Source organism: Eulemur rufifrons, chromosome 29, assembly GCF_041146395.1.
Source record: "Eulemur rufifrons isolate Redbay chromosome 29, OSU_ERuf_1, whole genome shotgun sequence".
In the NCBI taxonomy this organism is placed as follows: Eukaryota; Metazoa; Chordata; class Mammalia; order Primates; family Lemuridae; genus Eulemur; species Eulemur rufifrons.
Window position 1 is genome coordinate 82267426 of NC_091011.1, and position 24448 is coordinate 82291873.

Below are 24448 nucleotides of genomic sequence, written 5' to 3' on the forward strand. Positions count from 1 at the left end.
CACAGGTAAACTGAGCCCCGGGGCAAGTCAGAGACAGACCCAACCACACTAGGGCAGAGTCGAGCTTCCAATTCACTGATCTGTGGCCCCAGGGCACACACAGCAAAGCCTCCTAGAGTGACCCTGAAGATTCCCTGGACAGGGTCAGCTCCTCCCTCCAGCTCGCTCACTGGGCTTCCCATCTTTAGGAGCTCAGCGTTGCCGGAGTGGTCACCAAAGTCCCCCAGGATCAAGACATGAGCATACAACCAGGACATTTCTGACCCTGGAGCTAGCTATGAGCCTGGGGAACGTTCCATGAGGCTGCTTTTCTCACTATGTGCAGATGCTGTGAGTACCTTGCCCACCAAAGAGGCAACCCCCTGCCCACTCCTCTAAGCACCAACCCCAAGAGACTCACCCTCAACTTCAACTCAACTCAGGGAAAAACACATTGGAAAACACACCTAAGCTGTTCAGTGGTGCCTTATAAATGGAGTTACCCCCTGTTCCCGACTGCCAGGAACAGTGCTGGTTTATGTGCATGGCCCAAGCAAAATATTAATAATGTTCTTCTTTACTTTTAAAATTCTTCCAGTTTGGACAATACACTCTAGGCTCTTCCTACTTATAATGCACCTGGAAACCCTAATGTTACGGAATCTCCACAGAGATGATGCTCTTTTAGAGTGCATACACCCACCACTATTATATACCTACTCTCATATCAACCACCCAGCAAACAAAGCTCTCTCTGCCCCATGCAGAACATGAAACCATTCATCTGCCCTCACACAAAAGGTATGCACCGAGCCATCAGCCATGCCCCTTCACCTCTAATCACTGCCCAAACCTCCCCGTCACAACAGGTATAGCTTTCCCTTTGCCACTGTTCAGGCCTAGAGAAGACTATACATATCTCACAATTTGGGGGTGCACTGGCATATACACACCCACTTGGACATCCATCCCAGTCAACTAAGCCTTCAGGGATTTTTAAATGGAGAGGCCTTGGTTGCTATAATGGCTACAACCTTGTAAGGACGTGAGTCCAAGTTCATTAAGAAGCTCGGTGCAGATGAACCCTGTTGCTGTTGTGATTAATAGTCATCACAGACAGTCTGCTGGAGGGCTTCCCAGCTGTGCCTCCCAGGGCCCAGTTCTGGGATCCCCTCTGTATCCACCAGTGAGTAATGGTTTGGTTTATTGGAAACTCTCTTTTCATTTTTTATGGCTTCAATTAAGTGATGGGGAGAATCCATCATGTAACCTTTCTGCTGCACTGCTAAAGACTTCCGAAGGGGAAAATATTTATCAAACCCCAAACCATCAGAGGAGAGCCTGCGGTAAACCTAACAGGAGGCTGGGGTGGCAGGAAGGTGACCAAGACGGTAGGGAGAGGAGATGGAAATGTTCACACAGAGGTTTTCTGCCTGGACGAGAGCCATACTCTCTGTAAAATATCTGCTCCTTTCACAAATATCAGGCCACTGTTCCCTCTTCACCTCAAATCCCGTATCCCCAGGAAGCATTCCACCAATTATGGGGGGTGGATAATTGCCCCCACTCCCTAGTCATGTGGACCCCGATGGCCCTACAGGTTCACAGTGGCAACTAGAACAGAGACACTGGTGAGGGGTGTCCTCATCACAAGAGGCACAAGGTGCACCACGATGTCCATGGAATCATGGTGCCCATGTGGAAAACTACCCACATGCCTCATGAAACCCACCATCTTGGTATTAACAAGAATGCCTAAGAACCCATCTTCTGGTTGTAACTACAAATGCTTCCCAACACCAGTGACAACAAATCCTCTAGCGATCAATTCATTCGAGTCCACCACCTCCTATCCTTGGCCCTACATTGGCCCCTACCCTCTCCCTGACCTCTGCCCAGGCAGCCCTGCTGGTAAGCTGAGCTGGCTCTTATTCTACCCTTTAAATTATTCACACCCCAATCTTGGCCACTGGCATTAATCTTTCATTTGCTATTTAGACATCTGATTCCTGGGGTAGGATTGAGAGATGTCACTTGGGAGATCAAGTTGGCCAGAGGGAGGGTCCGAAGGGAGCTGGAGACCTGCAGAGCAACAGGGGCCTGCCTGGAATTAATGGGGTCATCACCCTGCCCCTGTCATCCAAAGGAGGAGCCATAGCCAGAAGACACAGATGCGTCTGAAGGAATGAAATCACAGGGCCGTCTGCTTTGCAGGAAGTATGTATGTGCACACGTATATGTGTGCGAGCGTGGGGTTGTGGCCTCTCAGCTCACGAAGGGAGCTGCTAAGAGACTGTTATCTGCCCTGCTTCAGGGCACAGTGGTATCAGGAGAGCTGAGCAAAGAGAACAGGCGCAAATGAAAAAGATACCCCTGAGAGCGCTAGGAGACACTGTATTATCTCCGTGTGCTACGAATAGTAAGTAATACTACAGGTTAGATAGTCTTAGTCCTCAAGACTTAACTCCAATAGAAGAAAGAAGCCAGGCATGGTGGCATACACCTGTAGTCCCAGGTACTTGGGAGGCTGAGGCAGGAGGATCACTTGAACCCAGGAGTTTGAAGCTGCAGTGAGCTATGGGCTACTGCACTCTAGCCTGGGTGACAGAGCAAAACACCATCTCTTAAAAAAAAAGAAAAAGAAAGAAGCTGAAAATATATCCCCCCCCCATTCTTCTTCTTCTTCCCCTTTCCCCCCCCTTCTCCTTCTCCTCCTTTTCCTCCTCCTCCTCCTCCTCGCTCTCAGCTAACATTCATAAACACAAAGTGCTGGGGACAATGCTAAATGCTCTCTATTCATCATCTTAGTCAATGCAACAATCCTAGAAGGTAGGATTATAGGACTATTAGTACCCCCATGTTAAGGACTGGAAACTGAGGCTTGGACAGCTTAGGTAAATTGTCCAAGGTTCCACAGCTAGTAAGTGCTCAAAGGAGAACTGGAGCCAAGGAAGTTTGACTACAGCTCCCAAACTCTTAACCAACGACTTAAGAAGAAATAAACAGATAAATTCAATATTGAACAAAGAGCATTGGGAAAAGAATGGATTAGAGCTGTGCTGTCCAATAAAGTAGATGCTAACTACATGTGGTTCTTTAAAGTTAATTGAAAAGTAGGTAAAATTTAAAATCCGGTTCCTCAGTCACAGTGGCCACATTTCAGGTGCTCAGTAGTCACACACAGCTGGCCGCTACAAAAATGAGCAGTGCTAATGATGATGTGAGTGTCGCCATCATCGCTGACAGCTCCTCTGGGCAGCACTGGCAGAGGACAAGGCTGGATGCTGCAAATGGAAATGCTCTTCGGGAGAACCAGCAGGAGGGCGGATTGCACTAACATGTGAGCTGCTCAGATCTAGAAAGGACAAGAAAAGGATGAGGAGGAAATAAGAGAACAGAGGGCAGCAAGACACAGATTAACGGGTGGGTGTCATTAACAAGTGAGACTGCTCTCAATGTCACAGAAGGGAGAAGGGTGTTCAACCCCTTCCCATGACAATGAGGCCAGTGACCACTGCAAAGGCCACTTGCCCAGGTCATATGGTCAGCTAAGTCCAAGGCTCTTCCCATTCCACCCAGTCTGTCACTCTGGGTTCTCCCCATCATCCCCACTCTGGATCCCTCTTGAGATATGTACAGAAAATATCAGAGTACCCAGAGGTGATTTTCATCATGACTTCACACTACAACTCCTAACAGGTAAGCTTTGCTAGGGAGCAATAATTGTCATTAGCCCTATTGCAGCTTCTTCCTTTCTCACAATGGCACAGGCTTGTCTGAGAATGAGAAGTTGGGCATTTGCAAAACAGCAGTGACGGGAAGGATAAATGGCTCTCCTAGCATTTGGAAAGCAGCCACGTAGGACCCGCTTCCCCCTCTGTCCCTGGAATACGGATGAGGGCATACTGGCAGCAGTCAGTAAGTACTTCTCAGGTAAATCAATGGATGGATGGATGGAGAGATGGACGGATAGATGGTTGGAAGGATGGATAGATGGATGGTACTCACCTAAGAGTCCCCTAACCACTTAATGGACTGGTGCCCTATTCTCTGCCCCCTGCCCCGTTAATCACATACAATTGCTTCTCCACAAGCTACTGGAGAGGAAAAACATTTCAATATGTAGAACAAATTCAACTGTATTTCAGACCCCAGTAGGAAAAAAGTGACTGTATCCTACTGGTGATCCCAGGACAAAGAAGGGGTTTAAGTCCTGCAAAGGAATGTCGCGGGATGCCTTCTTGTCTGCCTTAGAAATCCACAGGCACTCTCTTAGGCTAAGTTCTCACCTCTTCTACAAGGGCCCCCACTTCCCTTCTGGCCTCAAAGATCATCACCAACTTCATTGCGAGAGCCCAATCCATCCTTCTGACATCTCACTTACTTACCAACCAGGCTGCCGGGAAGGCTCTGACAGCCTGAGATGAAATGGCAGAAGGTGCCCCTTGTCTGAAGGCTCCTGGGCATTGCCCACCTGGAAGGTGCAAAGAGCCAGGTCCGCTCCCTGCCACAGAGAGCCTGCACTCGGGATGGGGGCTGCCTCCTCTCCCTCTCCTCAGACTCCTGCTCCACGGTGTTCCCTCAAACTACATGTTTAGCCATTTCAATGAGGCAATTGTTTTGAGATAAAATTAAAAATCTCAGAATGTAGACTTCATCCAGTAGACAAGAGATGAGGTAGTAATTTAGTTCACAAATTCCTTGAGGGCAGAGATTTTATTTCTGTATCTTTTAAATCTGAATTCTCAATATGCAGAAAATTGCCTAGCATCGAAGACACAATCAATACGATAGACGAATGAATAAGAATGAGTGTGTGTGTGTGTGTGTGTGTGTTTGTGTGTTGTTTTATCCCAGGACACTGGCTTACTTCCTGGTCCTTGGGTCCCTGTTCTTGTTCTAGCTGGGTCCCATGTCTATCTCCTGCAGTTTTGTAGTGAAACTGCTTTCTCTGTGAACCACCTGATGATCTTTCTCTAACGTCTTTCCTCCTGGGTCACTTTGGATTATTTGGACAAAATTCCCCCAATCCATTGTTCACATCTAAGGTTTCTGAGCTGATTTAGAATAGAGGTTCTGGGTGCTGGAAGAGTCTTTAGTGGTCACCTATAGCCAAGCTCCTAGACAGCTCTCGCCCTGGACCTTGCTGCTGCTGCAGGTTTTATTTTATTTTTTAAAAGAATGATCACACCTTTTTCCCCCGGCTCTAAAGTGACCTGAACCAGGAAAGGTTCTCCTTCCTGTTCATTGAGGTTCCCTCCTCCTGCTCCACAGTTTCTTCAACCGTGATGTCTACACCATCCCTCAGACCCCAGAGGCACATTCCCCTCATACTCTCGGAGTCGTATCTGTTGATCGCTCCTGATTTACGGGACGGCACACTCTGTCCTCCACCATAACTTGAAGGTCAAAAGCCTCCTGCCAAACGCAGCTCCTGTGCTTTCTAAAAGCTCCTGAACCAAGATGGACCCAACCCAGCTTAGCGTCAAGTCCTAGAACAGCCTGCTCAAAGCACACTGCATGGAGACAATCTTTGTGGGGGATGCCTGTGGTGAGCGTCTGCGGGAACGTGAAGCTTGGCGAAGTACGTGCTCGCTAACTCGCTGTTGGAAATTCAGCGGACACCCTGGACACAGCCTGAGAAAGGGAGAAGAGAGCAGGAAGCCCTGTACACATTCGCCCGTAAGGCCAAGGCAAAGACTCTTGTACGAATCACTGGTTTTCCTTCCATGGCACAAAGGGAAGCTGGCAGTGAGACGTGGGAGACAGAGCAGGGGAGACAGGCAGAGGGACACGGAGTAGGGGGCAGGGAAGAGAAGGACCCGAGTGTGAACATGTTTCCATCTTCTGAAGATCCTTCCCCTTCACCTCCTCCAGGCCTGGATTTATTTTCTTCTTTAATGGCTGGGGCCAGCAATTTGTTCCCATTGATTGCTATTGATGTTTTTCAATTATATCCGTGACACTTTTGACAATATGTTTGTCAACACAAAGCCTTCTCAGATCTCCCTTCTTGTCACCTTGCTTGGTGACAGCTCTCGTCCCTGCCTATCAGCTGTCAATCGAACGGTCGGGAAGGCAGCTCTGTGTCCTTGGTCCTGGGACTTCTTTTCTCTTTCTGCTAAGGTGGAACAGTCCTCATTCATCCCCACTGGGAAAATGGAAACTTTCCCTGGGGCCAGGCACTGTGTCATGGGCAGAGTTGGCCACCATGCTCTGGGGGAGAGAAATGTAGCAGAGGGTCCTGTGTCTGTCAGCTTAGCTCAGGCCTGGGCTGCAGGAACAGAGAACCGCCCCCCCTGAGCACAGGTAGCTGAGCAGCATGCATCCAAATTTCACCCAAGTCACCTGGTGAACAACAGGACATTTCCTATGTTCACCTAGACAAGTAGCTTTCCAACTTTTTTGACCAAGACTCACAAGTAAGAAAAACGATTCACATCATGGCTGAGTATACCCATGCATATTTGATTGAAATAAAAGTTAAAGGAAAGAAGAAAATGTTTAAGGACAAAAATAGCCTTACAACAAGTGATACACTGATGTTTTTTGTCCATTCTTCCATTTTTCTTTTTTTAATGCTGGTCATGTTCCACTAAGTTGATTCATGACCATCTGTTGTGACCCACAGTTTGAAAAAATACTAGACTACACCAGGGGTCAGCAAACTTTTCCGTAAAGGTCAGATAAGAACTATTTTCAGCTCTGCAGGCCATATGGTCTCTGTCATAACCACTCAACATTGTCATTGTAGCGCAAAAGCAGCCACATACGATACATAAACAAATGAGTGTGGCTGTGTTTCAACAAAACTTTACTTAGGTACACTAAAATTCAAATTTCTTATCATTTTCATGTGTAATGAAATAGTCTTTTCTTTTGATTTTTTTAAATTGATAAATAATATAAAAGCCATTCTTAGCTCGTGGGCTGTGCAAAACCAGGGACCAGGTGGATTTGGCCTGTGGGCTATAGTTTGTCAACCCTAGACCACACAATATCAGCCAATGCTGTGGTGTGTCGCCAGTCCTTCTCTTCAAGGCTTCCAGCATCTGCAAATAGGTGGGAGCACAGGGAGCCCTGACAGCCTCTGGCACAGCTGCCCGTAAGTCAAGGGCAAGTCCACGCTGATCTTGTGCCTCTGTATTAGAGTGTGACTTCTAACATCTTTAATCAGTGGTCTCTGTTCCCTTGGAAAACTGTGTCCTCTGTGAGAACATGCTTTCTTGTGTCACAGGTTTCTCATGCTGCCTTGAAATATCTCCTTGATTTCTTGTCTTCTTCTTGAGACTGTGATCCAGTAGACTCCTGACGCTGCTGGTCTGGAGAAGGTGGGAGAGCCTTTGCCCTTTCCAAGACTTTTCTTGGCCCGTGTATGGAATCTATAATACCCCGAGTACATCCTGGGCTGCTCTTTAGTACCTAGTGGCAGGTTCCAGCCTCCACCACCTCATCTAACCTAAAGCCACAGGGCCCACAGATGGCCCACAGGTGCCAGAGCACAACAAAAAGCTCTTCCCCTTCAAGCACTTGAATAGAAAGGAGAACATTCATTTTTTAAAAAATTGTGATAAAATATACATAGCAGAAAGTTTACCATTTTAACCATTTTTAAGTGTGCAGTTCAGTGGCGTTAAGAACATTCCATTGTTGTGCAACCATCACCACCATCCATCTCCAGAACTTTTCCATCCTTCCAAACTAAAACTGTACCCACTAAACACTAAGGCCCCATTCCCTCTCCCCCCAGCCTCTGGCAACCAGCATTCTACTTTCTGTCTCTATGAATTGGACTACTCTAGGTACTTTATATAAGTGGAATCATACAGTATGTATCCTTTTTTGTCTGATTTATTTCACTTAGCATAACATTTTCAAGGTTCATCTATGTTGTAGCATGTGTCAGAATTTCCTTCTTTTTAAGGCTAAATAAAAGAGCACTCCCTTTTAAAGGTGGGTCCCCAATTTTCCTAGAAAGTAAGAGCATGAGTGTGCCTTTCCCAGTTTTGACATAGGACAAGATTCAAGAAAAACTCGCCTCAATCTCCCCAGCGATACTGAGGTTGGATTCCACTCCATCTCCTCCTGGTCACTCTGCCCCAGAACATTCCCCGGTCCTGCTCACTGTCTCCCTCTTATCTAGTGTGGTCTCAAGGAGAGAAAGCAGGCTTTATTTAGGGCCAATGTCCTAGAATTTAAATATTAGCTGCTTCTCCACTTTATTACCTAAAGTTTTTTTTACCAGAGCTTCATCTATAAAGTGGAAATATCTATATGTTACACAGAATGATTGTAAAATTGAAATGAGATGAAACATGCAAAATATCTTACATCAAGCTTTGAAATCAATGCTGAAATGGTAATTATTATTGTTAGCCCAATTCATAATGTTTTCCAGGGTTACAGTCTGGTCCTAGTATCCCAAATGAACCCCAGAGGTCTCCAAGAGAATCCCAGAACCTATTTCTTGGGACACCAATTGAGTTACGACCAAAAGTGCTGCAGTTGGAGCCCTGCTTGGAACTCAGATGTCAAACACATCACTGCCTCCCCGTAACCCTGGGCAAGCCGGTGTCTTTCTCTATCTCTCGCCCTCCTTGTCTGTGAAGTAGATCAAATGATGCCTCTAAAATCCTCCCAACAATGAGGTAATGTCTTCAAAGTGCCCTGAGCCTTTTGCGGGGAAGTCATTGTCAAATATACACCTGCGGTCACAGACAAATGCTAATAGTTTGAGAATGATTCACTTGGTTGGTCGCCGAGGGCTTTGAGTCTGTGCCATATGCCAAGCCCCATCCCAGGGGCTGGGAAAAAAGAATGAGCTTGTGAGCTGTGGTGCCCACTGCCAGGTATGGCCCTGCGTGTGGGGATCCAAAGACCCCGACGTACTGCAGCACAGTGGGCGCCTCACGCAGACCACACTGATGGCCCGCCTCAGAGGGCAGGAGGGACAGCACTGACAGCTATTGGGGATCTACTGTGTGACACCAGGTTTTCTACACCCACACCCACAATGACATTTAGTCCTCCCCATGCCAGGCCACATATAAAGAAGCACAGGACATGTGTGTCACCCAAAGTCATACAGCCGGTATATCATTAAAGCTGAGATCCCAGGCAGGTTTGGCTACCTCCCAAATCTATGAACTTCCTACTCCTCCAAGAAGCCATTCTAATAGGGACCCGCCCTAATGGTCCCTCAGTAATCATCCAGAGACAGATTCACGTCGGTCATATCTAATGGCCTGGCTCTCGTTCCATTCTGTCTCCTCTATGACTCACGCTAATTAGCGATGTGCTTAGTCAGACGTCCCGTTGGCGGTTTACTGGCTATTAGGCTCACAGAGGGAAGGGAAGTTACATTCATTGAGCACTTTCCAAGACCCAGGCCCTGTTCCAGGAGCTCCTGGCCATACATAATCTCTCTTAATCCTCATAATAGCCCTGTAAAGTGGGTATTATTACCCCATTGGACAGAGGATCATAAAGATTAAGTAACTCTGGATACCCCAGAAGATGGACACACAAGCTGGCCCAGCACCTCGGGAAAGCTCTGAAGGTGACACTTGCCAGGCACGCCCTGCCACCCCGCAGGGAGACAGGCTTCCCACCTCAGCAGACGCAGAGCGGTGGGGAGAGTAGAATGGACCTTGCGGTGGGTTCTGATTGAGAACATTTATCATCCCTCCCCCTTTAGCCTCCTGGGGTGGCTCCGAATCTGTGACCTGACTCCTGAGCTGTGTTCATCCTCTCTGGCCTCCTTCTTCATGGACAGCGTTGGAATTGGCCAAGAGAGGACTGTGATAAGATGAAGTCTGCTCTGTGGAGTGTCCCACGTTCCAAGCACTGTGCTAGACACTTCACATTGGCCATCTCCTTTCATTTTCACAACAATCCTATTGAGTCAATATTTATTTTTTGCACAATTTGTGTATTATTTAATATTTCATTTCATTTTTCCCAACAGACCAAAGCCCCCGAGGTGAAGTGACTGTCCCAAGCTCCCCCAGCTGGCAAGTGTGGGGCCGGGATCCAGGCCCTGCTCTGTGCTCCCTCAGGCCTCCAAAGAACTGCCACGCCAGCAGAGAATGTGGCGCTTCCCTCTTCCCGTTGTTGCTGAGGGATAAACGGGGTCTGCGAGCAGAGCAGGGGAGCTGCTGCAGCTGCCTGCAGAGACCCCGGGCTGGAATCCCAGCGACACCTCCACATGGCCTTCCTCGAGCAGGGAATGCAGCCAAAGAGAGGAGGTGAGGGCCTCCATAAAAGCGAATGTGCACAGACTGAGGACTCTGTTAATTATTCATCGCTCCTGCGGTCTACGCAGCACGGGGTCCCGACTGACCTGAGCCCCCTCTCTGGAATCCTACTCCTTCCTGAAACGACTGGATGACAACACAGCTGATTGTGACAATCCTCCCCCAGCTCCCTGGGGAATGTTTTCTCTCTGTCCCTGTGCCATGTCTTCATCACTGTGTTACTTACATGGCAACGCATGGGAGGGGAGGACCAGTGCCTCCAACATTGGGGCCAAAAGGCAGATGTGACAGCTCTCCAGGAGAACACACCACTGTGCACCAGCCCCAGCCCTGCCCCAGGGGGCGCGGCACTGAGGGCAATGCCCCAGGGCTGCTGCACCAGCCCCAGCCCTGCCCCAGGGGGCGCGGCACTGAGGGCAATGCCCCAGGGCTGCCCTCCCCTCGCTCAACCGAGAGCAGCAAGCCCACGCCTCCCCTGTGCAGTGCCTCAGTGGACTCCCCAGCTCCACGAGGGGGAACGGCGAGGCCCCTACCCAGCATCAGCCCCACGCCTTGCAAATGCAGGGGCTGTGGAGTCACATGTGGGTGCCACTGGGCTGTGCTGGCTCCTTGGCCCCGGTTTTGCTCCATCTCTGAGTGACTTTGGGAAAAGAGGCAGCTCCAAGAAGGCAAGCCAAGTCCCAGACACACTGCAGGTGGAGGGGCTGACAGGGAGCCCAGCAGGCCAGGGCCCATCTAGGGGAGAGCTGAGAAAGCGCCACCCCTAGGACAGCCCGTCAAGCCGAGGTCTTCTCCATCCCTCCACGGGGACCAAAGTCCTGATGGAGCCCCCACCTCACTGGCAAGTCAGGAGGTGGGTGGAGGCCCCCAGGCCCGAGCTGCTCTCCCCGCGTCGTTCCTGCCTCAGGTCTCCCTGTGCCATGCCCGTCCCCCGGCATGAGAGCAGCCGCCACACACTGTGGACTCTGCCCCTGCGGGTCCAACTTGTGATTGTCCACGGCATAAACAGCCCCCCAAATGGCACGTTCTAACATAAATGTCTGAGGTCAGAGATATTCCCATTACCCTGATTTGATCATTACACATCATATACATGTACTGAAACATCACATGCACCCCCCAAATACACACAGCTATTATATATCAGTAAGAAACCAATTTTTAATAAATAAATAAAAGAGGAAAAAATGGCATGTTCTGCTAGCATGTCGTTTGGCAGCTGTCAGATTTGCGCTGGGGCTGAGTCTTGACGGGGGTGTGCCCCACGTGTCCCCCCCTCACCCGTCCTCCTCGGAAGGCCACCCCCGGGCTGAGTGTCTGGGCACCACGGCACTCAGCGGGTGGACTCCTTGCCACCCCACCCCCCAGGCCCACCCGTCCTCTGCAGACACGCTGCACAGTGTCCCCTTCCCGAGGCCACTGTCTGGAACACAGAGAGCCGTCCCCTCGCGCTCTCGCTGCCGAGTCCATAACAGGGCAGGCGCCCGGCCCTCTCCTCGGAGGCTGCACTGACTGCTCAGGCCCTGTCAATCTCTTCTGCATCTCCCTGGTGCCAAGATAATAAGAGGACAAAGTTTTTTCTCCTCCTTCCAGAGTACAGACCAATTAGCATTTTTTAAATTACCATTGGAGAAATACACCTAATTAGCCACTTTAAAGGAAAGCTTTTTTAAAAAAAAAAAAGTCATAAATTTCTAACTGGCCAGAGCTTGGAGACACTTTTAAAGCTAATTGTGTGTTTCTGGCACTACCAGGGGAATTGATAAAAGTTAGAAACGGATTTTATGGCCTTGGTGGGAAGGGGAGGGGATGGCCGGGTGACCTCCGTGGGCCAGGGAAGGGTTAATGTCTGTGTACAGGAACCTCGGCCCCTCTCCACCTTCCCCTGTCCCCATCTCTGGTCCTGCCCAGGTCAGGGCACCTGCCTCACCAGAGGAGGGGGACACACAGGCCAGACAAGCATTCGAGGAGGAAGAAAAGGGCAGAGAACAAAGAGAGAGGAGAAGGAGAAGCAGAGAAGAAAGAAATGTGAGGAAACTGCAAGAAAGGAGCCAAAGCCGAGTTTCAGAAGCCTGTTTCTCATTTGCGCTTCCCATTAAACTCCACTTCAGGGTGACAGGGGTGGGGCCCTGGTCTGCTCTGGAACGTGGTGACTCTTCAGAGGGTTCCGCGGAGGCAGACGGGGGCTTCTGCAGCCCTCGGGCTTCCCGCTCAGGCCCTCCGCCCTGCTCCGCGGCCCGAAGTCCCTGGCCCTGAAACTGAGGAAACACTTCATAAAGTGCAGAGCAGGCTCTGGGGGCGTCATTTAGGAGGGGTGCAGTCTCTGGTTCCTCCCCACTGCTGGGGACTTATTCCTGCCTGGGGAAGGGGGCCAGAAGGCCTCCCCCCTAGAGGGAAGCCAGTGACACCTGGGGGTGTGTTACGAAGGGGGGCCAAGGGGGAGAAGATGCTGAGTGACTGCACAGGGTCCGGTCATCCTGCAGCCCCCGCCATGCTTCACAGCCCTCAGTGGCCCCATGAGAGCCACCGAGGCTGCGGGCGGGGCTCCCTTCCCCTAGGACTCCTCTCCTCGGGCCGGGTTGCCCGGTGGAAGCTAAGGGAGGAACCATACAGGACTGTCGTCTCTCCCCACCGGCCCCACCGTGAGGCTCGCAAGTGTGGCCACCAGTGAGCTTGCTTGACCCTAGGTGTGACCTCCCCGGTGGCTGAAGGAGCAAAAGCAGGCTTGAGTTTTACAAAGGGAAAGACTGAGGCCCAGAGACAGGAAGCAAAGTTGCTCCAGTAGCAGATTGAGTACCAGATCCGTGCGACGGACCATGCTGTAAACCACACTCCTCACTCATTAAGTCTCTCGTTTCTATATGTTAAGGGAGATCTTGAGAAATTACACAGTTTCAAAACATGTTTTGAAGACATTACCTTCTCAACGGGGGTGACAGCGTCCCCAAGAGGGAGAAAACTGGAGGGCAACAAAAAGATCTTTTGATATAATGGTTTATGGTCCTCCAAAGCTCAACACTACCCCCAAAATTCACATATCCTCTCATTAGAAAGAATTTAAATTTAATTTAATGTTTCTCCAAGGGGGCAAGGGTGATAATGAAAACAAATTGAGACGTGCTGGCCTGGGGCAGTGGCCCCCGAGGTTCCCCTCCATCGCCACACAGGCCAGGGCGGGATCCCCTCACACGTCCGTCCTTGGGACCGACCCCAGCGGACTGGACGAGCAATGGACACAGGACGGGCTCTGCCCCAAACCAGTCAGCGACCCCTAGGTGGGCTACCGAAGCCACTCTCGAGCTTTGCGAGTGGTGGGAGAGTCAAGCGACCTATCAGGGCAGCTGGGTGAGAGGCCGCAATGCTGTCTGCTCTGCCGGGTCAGAGGAAAGATCTTCCAGAACACAAAAGACCCCAGAGGCCTCTTCCTACCCCTCACCCCAGACTTTAAGCCCTAAGGGAAATGGGATTCCAGATGTTCATGCTCCAGGCGGCCTGCTGAGTCAGGAGCAGAGTGTGGGGCTGGGAAGATTCACGGCCTTAAAAGCAGCCAGGAGAGCTTGGGTGCTGCGTGAGGAGGACTAGGCAGGGGTGACCTTAGGGTCCCCAGCGCCCACTGGCACCCCTCACACTCTTCTGCTCTTCTCGCCTCTCTGGCTCCAGAGGCAGAGAAAGAGGGAGGAGAAACAGCTACACAGCAGAGCGGACAGAACTCCCCTACCCCGCCCTGTCACACACTCATGGGTGACAATTCCTTGGGCCCCACCCTTGCCCCCAAAACAACTGAGACTAGGCCAGCTCCTCCAAGCCAGCGGTGCAGCTTCCACCTGCCACGTCTCAGCCTCAACAGGCAGCGTCGGGGTCTGGTGAAAGAGCCTTGTGGTGGGACACGCTTGGCTGTGCACACCGGCTCCTCACAGTGTGGCCGTCCCCGTGAGCTTGGACAGTCGAGGCCGGCAGGGAGGGGCTCTGTCCTGCTCCGTTTCGGTGCTCAGTGCCTTCTCTAGGGCCCGTCACACACTGGATGCTTCATACGTGTTTGTGGAATGGAATGCTAGCCTCCCTTCTCAAATGTTTTCTCAAAAGGAAGGTGGGAATGATAATCTCGCCTGCCTCAGAGGGTTGCTGTGGACGTTAAAAGGGCTGGTGCAGGTGACACGCAGGGAGGGAACCTCATGTGCAACAGACAAGGTGGGTCCACCCCCAGCCCCTGCCCACCTCATCTCCCCTTGCTAGGAAGCTGCTTGTTTCTGCAAAGTAGGTGAGAAGAGTCATGGGAGAGGGGAGGACATCGTCACAGAGAAACTGAGGGGCACTGCAGGTCTCCAGGTGACATGCAGACCCCGCGTGCCCCCCGAGTGCCCTGCAAGAGCTGCACTCTGCCTGGCCCCTGGGAGGACACAGAGCCCTGCAGCCAGGGCACATGTTCCTAAGCAGGGACGTGCCAGGGAGCACTGATTTGGGTCCCTTTCCTAGAGTTCTGCCCCAACGGCGGCAGCACCTTTGCTGCTCTCCCAAGGATGTCCTAGCAGGGACCCCGCCTCACCCACTCCAGCTTAACTCAATGGGAGGTCCCCATGCTCTCCCTCCACTGGCCCTCCCTGGCCTTCTGGGGGTGACGGATGGCTCAAGAGTTGCAATTTTTGTTCTGTCAAGAAATCACAAACAATTCGATGCCAAGAGGGAAGGGCCTTGCTCCCTGCTGGCCCCTGGCAGAGTCCCCTGGCGGCTCTGCCGACGTCACGGAGGCAGCAGAGAAAGGGAAAACAGCCATGTCTCTGGGGCCTGGGAGCAGGAGGGAGATTTATTATTTCAGAATGATTAAACCGAAGCTCCCAACACCTCCGTGAGTGTTTCCTTCCTGCCACCCCTGCTGCTCAGACACAAGGAACTGTGCAGGGCGGCCTGGATCCAGGTGGTCCCCTCTGTCCCCACCCCTGTGCCCACCCGGCGGAGACGCTGCCTCCAGCAGACAGGCTGACTCTAGCCCTGCCACCAGGTCCTCGCCTACCTCCCACTCCATTCCCTGTCTGTAATTGTTCCCAATCAGTTTAGGAAACAGCTCTGAGAACAATTAGAAGAGAAAACAAGGAAGAATTACATAATTACAGTCCGCCTAGATATCAGGCGCTTCAAATAAAGAGGCTGAACTGAGTCCAAACAGGGACCACTGTGAAGAAAAGATGGCATTCCCCGGGAGCATTGGGGGTGCAAGAGCTGGGACCCTGGTGGGACGTGGGCAGGACGAAGGAGCTCTTGCATCTACGCAGTGGCCGAGGTGGGGGCCTCAGAGGGTGACTTAGAGATCCGCATGTGATGCAGATCGCCCTGTGGGACGGGCCATAGGCTAGAGAACCGTGTCCACCTGCAGCAAAGAAAGGGCCTTAGAGATCACGCAGCTTCATTCTTAAGATGAGGAATAAAGACCGAAAGAGAAAAGGTCTCGCCCCAAACCTCACAGAACTCAAGACTGCACACCCCAGGCTGGGTCCACCTGCAGGCTCCTTGACACCTGCCTTCCATGCCCAGGCCGGCCACTGCCTGGTCCCACCCCTGGGACAACTGGGAGGGTCTTTCTTCTTGAGCCAAACAGACGATCTAGGAAGAACTTCGTCCTCTAGCACAAGGGTTGGCAAACTTTTCCTATAAAAGGCCAGATACTAAATAGTTTAGGTGCTGGGGGCCATCCAATCTCTGTCGCAACAACTCAGCTTTGTCATGATAGCATGAAAGCAGCCACGGTATGTAAGCAAATGAGCATGGCTGTGTCCTAGCAAAACTTCATTTGTGGACACTGAAATTTGAATCTCATATCATTTTCACATGTCATGAAATATCATTCCTGTTTTGATTTTGTTGCAACCATTTAGAAACATGAAAACCATTCTTCACTTGTGGGCTCTATACACAGGTGGCACACGCGGTCCGGCCCCTGGGTTGGAGTCTGCTGATCCCTGCTCTAGCATGATGCTAGAGGGCTCTGTGTTTCTCTGATTATTCCCCACCCAGAGTTTAACCATTGCTTGACTCCACGAACCCAGCGTGGCATTTGGAAGGAGTCTCGATGGCACCCTTTGCTAGGTCACACTGGCATGTGAATCCAGGCTATACCAGCCACATCAGCCCTCCGGAACTCACCCTACAAGGTTTGCTCAAGACATCCCTGCCGTCTGCAAGCACCTAGCCTCCAGGGGCAGGCTGGGAAGCTGGATGACAGCTTCCTCCAGCTGGGCAAGTGGCCCCTCCCCAGAGGAGAATGGAAGAGAGATTGTGTTCCAACTTGCCCTTGTCTAGGTAGAGGGTCTCTCTGGCATATAAGGTAATAAGGAACTGACATCCCCGCAGCACAACCCAGCTTACCACTGTCTTCCCCCACTGCCTGTCCTTTCAGCAACAGAAAGTATCGAGCAGCTTCATTCATTCAAAACCAATGTGTTGAGCTGAATGCCTTCTGTGACACCACACCAGATGAAAATCAGGCACAGGACATCAGACACACACTGATACCAAGTCTCCCTGCAGTTAGCACCTTGACAGCGGGAACCTATTATCCCTCTTCCATCCCCAGCACTTGGCACTGCGTGGACACGTGGAAGAGGCTCGGGACATGTTGAATGAATGAGCAAACGAATGTGTGTGCCAGATGGACATGGCCGGTAGCATAAGACAGATCACACCCCATGCAAGCTGGGAGGAAGGAGAATTAGTGCCCGGCAGAGGAAGCCAAGAAAGGTCCGGGACAGTGCGGGCTGTTGAGCTAAGCCTGGAAGGACAAGTGGGATCTGGGCATGTCCAGCTGGGGCACATGAGGTGAGAAGAGGAAAATTCCAGCTGGAAGGAAAGAGCAGCATGTCGGAGCCCACCGGGATGCAGACAGTTCAGCTTGCTGAGTTGGGATGCAGCATGAGGAATGCCCCTGTGCGTGCGGGGAGCCCAGAGAGGAGCTGCGTCTACATCACCGAGGGCCAGCAAAGGAGCTCACACCTCTGTGGGCAGTCGGAGGTGTTGAGTCTTCTGAACAGAGGCGGTTGGATGCAATGAGATTAGGAAAGTCGAGCTGGCGGCAAGAGTACCTAGGACTGGAAGAGGCGAAGAAGCCCTTTAAAGAAACCCTAAACCAGGACAGGCAGGCAGGTTGGGCCACACCACGGGGTGGAGCACAAGAGTGGCTGAGAGCGCTGGGATGAAGTGCGGCTTGTAAAGTGATCATTGGTTGTGAACACAGACCCTGGACTCAGATGCGCTGGGCTGGAGCCCAGCTCCCGCACTTGCTCGCTGTGAATGGTCCATCCTCTCCGGGCCTGTTTCCCCATCTGGAAAATGGGGGCAATGAAATGGAGTCATCGTCTCGCAGGGTCCTTGTGACGTTCAGATGAGGTTATACACGGGCGGTGCTCACTGGACTGCCTGGCACAGAGCAAGTGCTCAGCAGACACTTGTCATCACTGCTCAAATTCCGCCCGTTTGCCAGGAGTCCTGTTTGGGCTGGAGCAGCTTGTTTGGGGCAGCGAGATGGAAGGGCAGCTTCAGCAGCAGACAGTCCCCACCCACCTCCCTGCCAGCCCTCCCTCTCCGGGGTGGCGGGGCCTTCTCCACATCCTCAGGAAGCTGCCGTACACCCTCCCAGTCACTCCCCAGTCAGCTGGGGGCAGCCAGCAACCGGAAATGTACAGTTCCACCTGGGGCCTTTGCTGGGAACATCAACATGCTCTGTAGAAAACTCGCAGCCCTGACACTGTGAGAGGGAGGGATGAGAGGGGAAGGCTTGGCCCGCAGGCTGAATGCTTTCTTTCCTGGAACACAGGAGTGTGGCAAAGGGACTCAAGCCAAGGCCTGTGTCCTACAGGGAGGTCCAGGGGGCTAATACCCAAAGCCTCTCTTTCGGGAACCCTCACGCTCAAGATTTGGTGATGGGGTGCTCATTGGGCCTCTGCCTGCTGGGGACACCGTCAGCATCCCGGCACAAAGAGCACAGGCTTCGGATGCAGCCAGCCACGAGCTCCGGTCCTGGCCTCGCTGCTCTCTGGCCATGTGACAATGAAAACAAGAACAACTGCTAAACGAGATACATGAGATAATGTGTGTTCGCACAGACTGTATGTAGCCCAGTGTCTGGAACTCTGGAGCAGAGACAGAGGAATCTGGAATTCAGAGACGTGACTGAGGTTCTGCCCACCGTCTGAGATAAGGGCGGGGCCTCCTCACCTCTCAGGAGCAACACCTGCCTCAGACTCTCCCTGCCCATGGCCTCCAAGCTGGGATCTCCCCCACCCACTCCCAGATGGCTCTCCTGTCCTCCTGGGGGGTTCTGTGTTTATCCACAAAAGTTGTCTCTTCTCTTCCCTGGTCCAACTACAGTTCACGCCTCATCCAATCAGCCGGACAGCCCATCCCTGAATCTGGAGGAGGCATGGAACAAACCAGCTGCTCACGGCAGTCCCAAAGACGCCTGGGTCGTCCTCTTTGCAACTCCCTTCAAATGACTTTACAAGTGACCAGTCTCCTACGAGCAATTAAGCCAGACCAAGGGAGCAGGAATGGAGATTTGGAAAAAACAAAAGAAGAAGAAGAAAAGAAACGTGTTTCTGCTCCCAGCGAAGATCTCCACACAACACAGCACAACTTCCTACCCTTGCATTTCCATCTGGTTGCTATTGGCAACCAGGCAATCATATTTTTCTACTCCCAGACATAATCATCATAATCAATATAGGGTATTTATCCCACTCCTTGGTTTCAAGGAACTCAAAGCTTTTCGCATCTATTATTCTTTCCCCACTTACGTGGCGGAGAGAGGGAGAGAAGGTCTGTGTGTTGGTGGGGGTGGGGAAGGGTATTTCAGAGACGGAGAAACTGAGGGAATCGGGAGAAGGGAGCCGCGGGAACGTCTCACAAGAAGAGAGTATTGTTGACAGCAATTAGCGTCTGGTTTACGCTTTCACCTCTGTTCTCTCAGTTAATTTTCACAACATCCATCTGAAGTGGGTTCATTTCATTTACCTTTCAGATAAAGCCCATAAAAGTAAATGACTTGCCCAAAGTCACACAGATAGAAATGGCATTGCCTAAACTCCAACCTGGGCCTTGGGAGTCCCTTCCAGTATATTTTCCCCAAGGCAGCTTGGCAAAGAACGACAATACACTGTTGCAGTTGTCACGGCTCCCGTCTGCATTCCCACCGCTGCAAAGGTTCCCACTGTGCTCACACGATGCACTATCGTTGCTCTCACACGGTGACTCTTCTCCCTCGTTCTGGTCGCCACCCACACACACGTCCCACGAGGACAACAAAAATGACTAGATTAAAGCACTTGACGGGGTTGAAGAACTGAGGAGCTGTATTTAATTTCCCAAATTCTATGAAGGTTCCTTTACTAGAGTAAAAATTTTGGAAAAAAAAAAAATCAGTCTTTTGGACTGTGAAATCATTCACCACTTTTGACAATTCTGTGATGTTACCTGTTACTACAGGAACTGGTTTGATGTCACCCTTTTGTCATAGCAACAAAAGTGATAGCAAAAAAGCATGCCTTTGGGGTCCCCAGCATGGACAAGGCACGTGAAGGCTTCCGTCCACAGTGCCCAGCAGGGGCTTCGGTGCCCGGCCAGCTGGTTAGTGCTAAACACAGGCAGCTGGAGGTAAATGGACAACAAATAAAACACAACTGAAAGGGAAAACATGTGACCACAGGCAGAACGGTTCTAAAATAGGATGTTTTTCTGAGTTTTATGCCCAGTGTTCATTTCCCTTTGGAGACAGTGCAAACAGCGCTGAAAGAAGAGAGCGGCTGGCTTGTGTCTGAAGCCTCCTCTGTGTGCTCGGAGCAGAGATCAGCTGGACATCTTATCGTATCGCCTTATCTTTTCTCATCTCACTTAGATGCACATGTTAACACTTACGAGGTAGAGGCCCCCAAACAGAAGACCTGGCCTGTGATACCCCAGCCTCCTGAGCCATGAAAGGAAAGGACCCCGGCCAGCTCTGACTTCCTGACACCTCACCTCCCAGAGTTCTAGAAAGAACCACCATCCTGGGAAATTCCCTCGCACCCTAATTCTACTCAGTTGAGTAGGCAGAGGAGGAAAATTGGAAACAAAAATGCCCAACATGCTAAAACCCAGGTAATACAGTTTGGATGCTTGTCCCCACAAAATCGCATGTTGAAACTGATCCCCGGTGTTGGAGGTGGGGTCTGATGGGTGGTGTTTGGGTCATGGGGGCAGATCCCCCACAATGGCTTGCTGCCCTCCCCTTGGTGATGAGGTGACGAGCGAGTTCTCACTCTATTAGTACCTGCAAGAACTGGTTGTTTAAAAGAGCCTGGCACCCACCCCTCTCGCTCCCTCTCCTGCCATGTGACACACCTGCTCCCCTCTGCCTTCTGCCACAGGTAAAAGCTTCCTAAGGCCCTCACTAGAAGCAGATGTTGGTGTCATGGTTCTTGTATAGCCTGTAGAACTGTGAGCCAAATAAACCTCTTTTCTCTAAAAATTACCCAGTCTCGAGTATTCCTTTATAGCAAAGCAAAATGAACTAAGACACCAGGCTAAGGATACACAGAAGGAAAAGCTGGTGACCCAGCATTGACAGCCAGCATCAACCAATAAGTGCACCTACTAGGTGCAACTCCAGTGTAACTGCTCCAACCTGGGCTTGAATCCAGGCTGGCCTGCCCACCCCCACGGCCTTGCCAGACTCCAGGGCACTTTCCACCTGTGGCTTCTCCCCTTCTGTTCCTGTATTTCCTTAGTTCCAGGCATTGTGCCTTTGTCTCCCATTCCCTCGCCCCAGCCCCCTCACTGGCATCAGACTGGGCACTCCCAGGATTGGCCTTCAACGCTCTCTTTTGTGGCCACAGTTTTCACCCATTCCCCAGTTTCATAGTTTCCTGGCCACTTCAGTGCCTGCATCGCTGTCCCTGGGGCCCAGCCCACATCAGCCAGCCCAGTTGGCATCTCTGAATGCCTGTCCCAGCCGCCCCTGGTGGGAGACAAGGAGGAAGGAGAGATGGGTGAACACGTTGTAGGCACTGCAGGCACTACACAGTTTCTCTCCCTGAAATTTAGCAACATGCAAACTTAGAAGTTCAGATTCTCTGAGACAAATCAGTTTGCAGCTCGTCGCAAGTGATGCTGTTCCATGTCTGTGTCTGTCTTGAAGTAGTCCCTGACAGTTACTTCTTTCCTTTGTATGACACTAGCTTCTTCCCAAAGAGCTTGCCATCTGCCATCTCCTTTTAGCCTCTCAACTTCTTGGGATGGATGCAGTCAGATCAAGGCACATGATCCCCATTTTGCCACAGTTGGGGACACTGAGGCAGATGGCCCCTGAATGATGCTGTCCTGAGAGCAGAGTGACAAGCTCTGGTTTGCTCCGGCCACCCTTGGCTGCTGCGTGGGCTGGCATGGCCTTGCCTGGGTGCAGCTGTGAGGGGTTGGGGGATTAATCTCTTGTGCGCACGAAGCACCGGCCTTGTGGGTGGTGATTACTGATCTTCCCCCAGGATGAGGAACCCAAGTCCAGAGGCACCAACGTCCTCCTCCCACCCACGGCTCTGGGGTCACCCCTGGGAAGAGTTCCCCAGACTCTGCGTCTCCAAGTCCTTCTCCATGCACAACGGGCACTCGTCAGGTGTTAGTCGGCGCTTCTAGCACCTGGACGCAGCAGCCCGTATCTTTGGGACCCGAGCAGGAAGAATGCGTGCCTTGCCGCAGGCTTCCTGGCTGCCCAGCCCCACGTCCTCATTTAGAAGGGCGGCCGTGTTGCGGAGGCCGGCTGAGATCTGCAGCCCTCGCTCTCGGCTGCCGGTCCACAAACCCCTGCTGAACATGTACCCATAGCCCCAGGGGAAAAAACAGGGAAGGAAGGAAAATAACTAAGATGGGGAGAAGGGAGGGATTCTAAAATCTGGACAACATCAAGAGCCTGTTTCCATGACAACCACGCCTTATTACAGTTGCTCAAACCGCAGCCTGTTCTAATCAGCCCTGTGGACGGAGCCTTCAGCCAGACCCAGCGACGGCCTCCCCCCGGGGCCCCGAGCAGCCTGGAGGACCACTTCCACCCTCTGATCGCCCCCACGGCCACCCTCCAGTCGCCCCAGTCTCCCTGAAGAGAAGACAGTGTACAGAAGGGGTCTGAGTTTAGATAGGGGGAGGTGTTGTTGGGGAGGGGCAAGGAAGGAAAGGAGAGTTGAAGAAAGTGGAAAGTGAAAGGAAGGAGTAAGGGGCACAGTCTGGCATTAGAGGAGTTGCCTGTGTTGTCTGCAGGGAGCACCTGTATCTGGGGACACTTGTCTTTGTGCTGGTGAGCCCCTGAGCACCCACATGACTCGTAACAGTCTGTGGGCTGCTGTGTGAGTGTGGCCAAGTCCCCTAACCCTGTCTCCCTTCCCCCTCCTCCACCCTGGAGCACACACCTCTTCTCCTCCCTCCTCTCCCGCAGAGCTCTGAGCAGAAGTGCAAGGACCACCCTGTGAGGCAAAGGCCAGGATGAGCGTCCAGCAAGAAATAGGTCCCGGCAGCTTCCAACCATTTCTCAGCTCATCTTCGGGATGGAGAGAACAATTGCACTAATATTGTCTAGAGTCGCTGCCAAGGTGGAGTGTTTGTGGCTTAGGGACTCGCCCTGCAGACTTCTCAAGTTCCCAGAAAATGATGGGTGACTTAACGGTTTTCCTCCAATCCACAGATGGGGCTCAGAGGCAATAACTTGTCAAAGTCACCTGCTGGGTCGGGTGTCAGCCTGGAGACTCTGTCCCTAGAAAAACAAACCCCCTTTTCCCTGCAAGCTCAGAGCTACCCTCTCCTTCCTCCTGTGCTCATGTGGCAGTCGCCCAGACATGCTGCTAATCAGATGACATATGACACGTCACACTATGTCCCGCTCCAAAGGGAGTCCGTCTATGGAGACAAGGGGTCTGGTTTATATTTTAAGCAGCTAGAGTAAAAAACGGGGGGCAGGGGTGGGTGATGAGGTAAGGCCACAGCAGCAAACACCGTGCAGCTGTCCAGGATAATTACTCTGCCCAGCCACGCTGGAGCCGGGCGGTGCAGCACGGGGAAGGCTTGCCCCATAGATTGTGAGCAATGGGACAGAGCCAGTCAACTTAGGAATTCCCTTCCTCCACCTGCACCTTAGCTGCAAGTGTCACTGCCACTGCTGGAAACACAGCAGAAGGAGCCAAGGGGTGGAAGGTCCCCATCAAAGCAAGGTGACTTTTCCCTCAATTTCCAACCCTCAGAGAAACCCACAGAAAAGCCCCATGCAAACCCCTCCTCCAAGTTGCTACATGGAGAATTAGGGCTCTGAATTTCAGTTGATGGCTGATGAGCCAAGAGACAAGAAAGACCTAGAATCAGCATAGGACAGAAACAGTGAAAAGGTCAGTGGATGGGAGAGGGGAAGGGAGAGGCTGAAAGATGTTTGCCACAAGCTAGGAATGACCTATGAAATTTCCCAGCCCTTCTCTCTAGCTGGGATGCAGCCACCTGCCCGATGTAGACTATTTCAGGGCTGAGGACACTTGGAGCTGTGTGCAGCCCTCTGACTTGGGTGTCACAGGGCTCCCTGGCTGCAATGCCCCACAGGTGCCCCATCTCCACACAAGCACGACTTGCTCAGGGATAATGCCCACCTTGACCTTGAAACCGACAACATGGATGGGGAAGAGCATGCCCAGGGAGCATCCTTCCAAGTCTCCTTTCCTTTGCCCCCCAGTCCTTAGATGAAAATGGCTACGAGCTGACCCTGTGGAGGAGAGATCCAACCCAGGTGATCCACCAAGTGACACGGGGCATCTATTTTGCTCTTTAGGGAGACTCTCCAGAGTGCGACAGTCAGGACATGGAGCTCAGAAAGTCATATCTGTGCCTGCTGCCTCTCCTCCTCATGGTCCTGAGCTCAACTCATTAAAGCACCTGAGAGATCTAGCAGGGAGTGTGGGATGTGACCACACCGTGTGTGTGTGTGTGTGTGTGTGTGGGCACTCGCAAGCACACGTGCACGTGCACAGACACACATGTTCTCACAAATGAAACTGCAGTAGCTGGTGATGTGTGGGTGTACGTGTGAGAGCGGGGGTGTGCACGTGACAACGTGAGTGAGGCTCAGGATCACAAATGGAAGGAGAGCTGCATCTGAGGCAGAAAAAAAAATAAAGCCACCGGCTCTGTATCTCCACGCCAAGAGATCCTTCGCCTGTTGTGCCCTAACT

At 51.8% G+C, this 24448-nt stretch overlaps 1 protein-coding gene across 2 annotated transcripts in view; it reads right to left on the minus strand.

Annotated features, from left to right (window-relative positions):
* The window catches only part of PLXNA4 (plexin A4), a 346342-nt gene that overhangs the window by 259657 nt on the left and 62237 nt on the right, over positions 1–24448 (minus strand). Inside the window, exons 3-4 of one of the 2 annotated variants that reach the window (XM_069461825.1) lie at positions 22110–22140; positions 21784–21787 (exon numbers count right to left, since the gene is read on the minus strand). The exons of the other annotated variant lie outside the window; for it this stretch is intronic. Coding sequence (XP_069317926.1) covers positions 21784–21787; positions 22110–22140 — 35 coding nt within the window. The remainder of the gene's footprint in view (positions 1–21783; positions 21788–22109; positions 22141–24448) is intronic. 2 annotated transcript variants of the gene reach the window in all.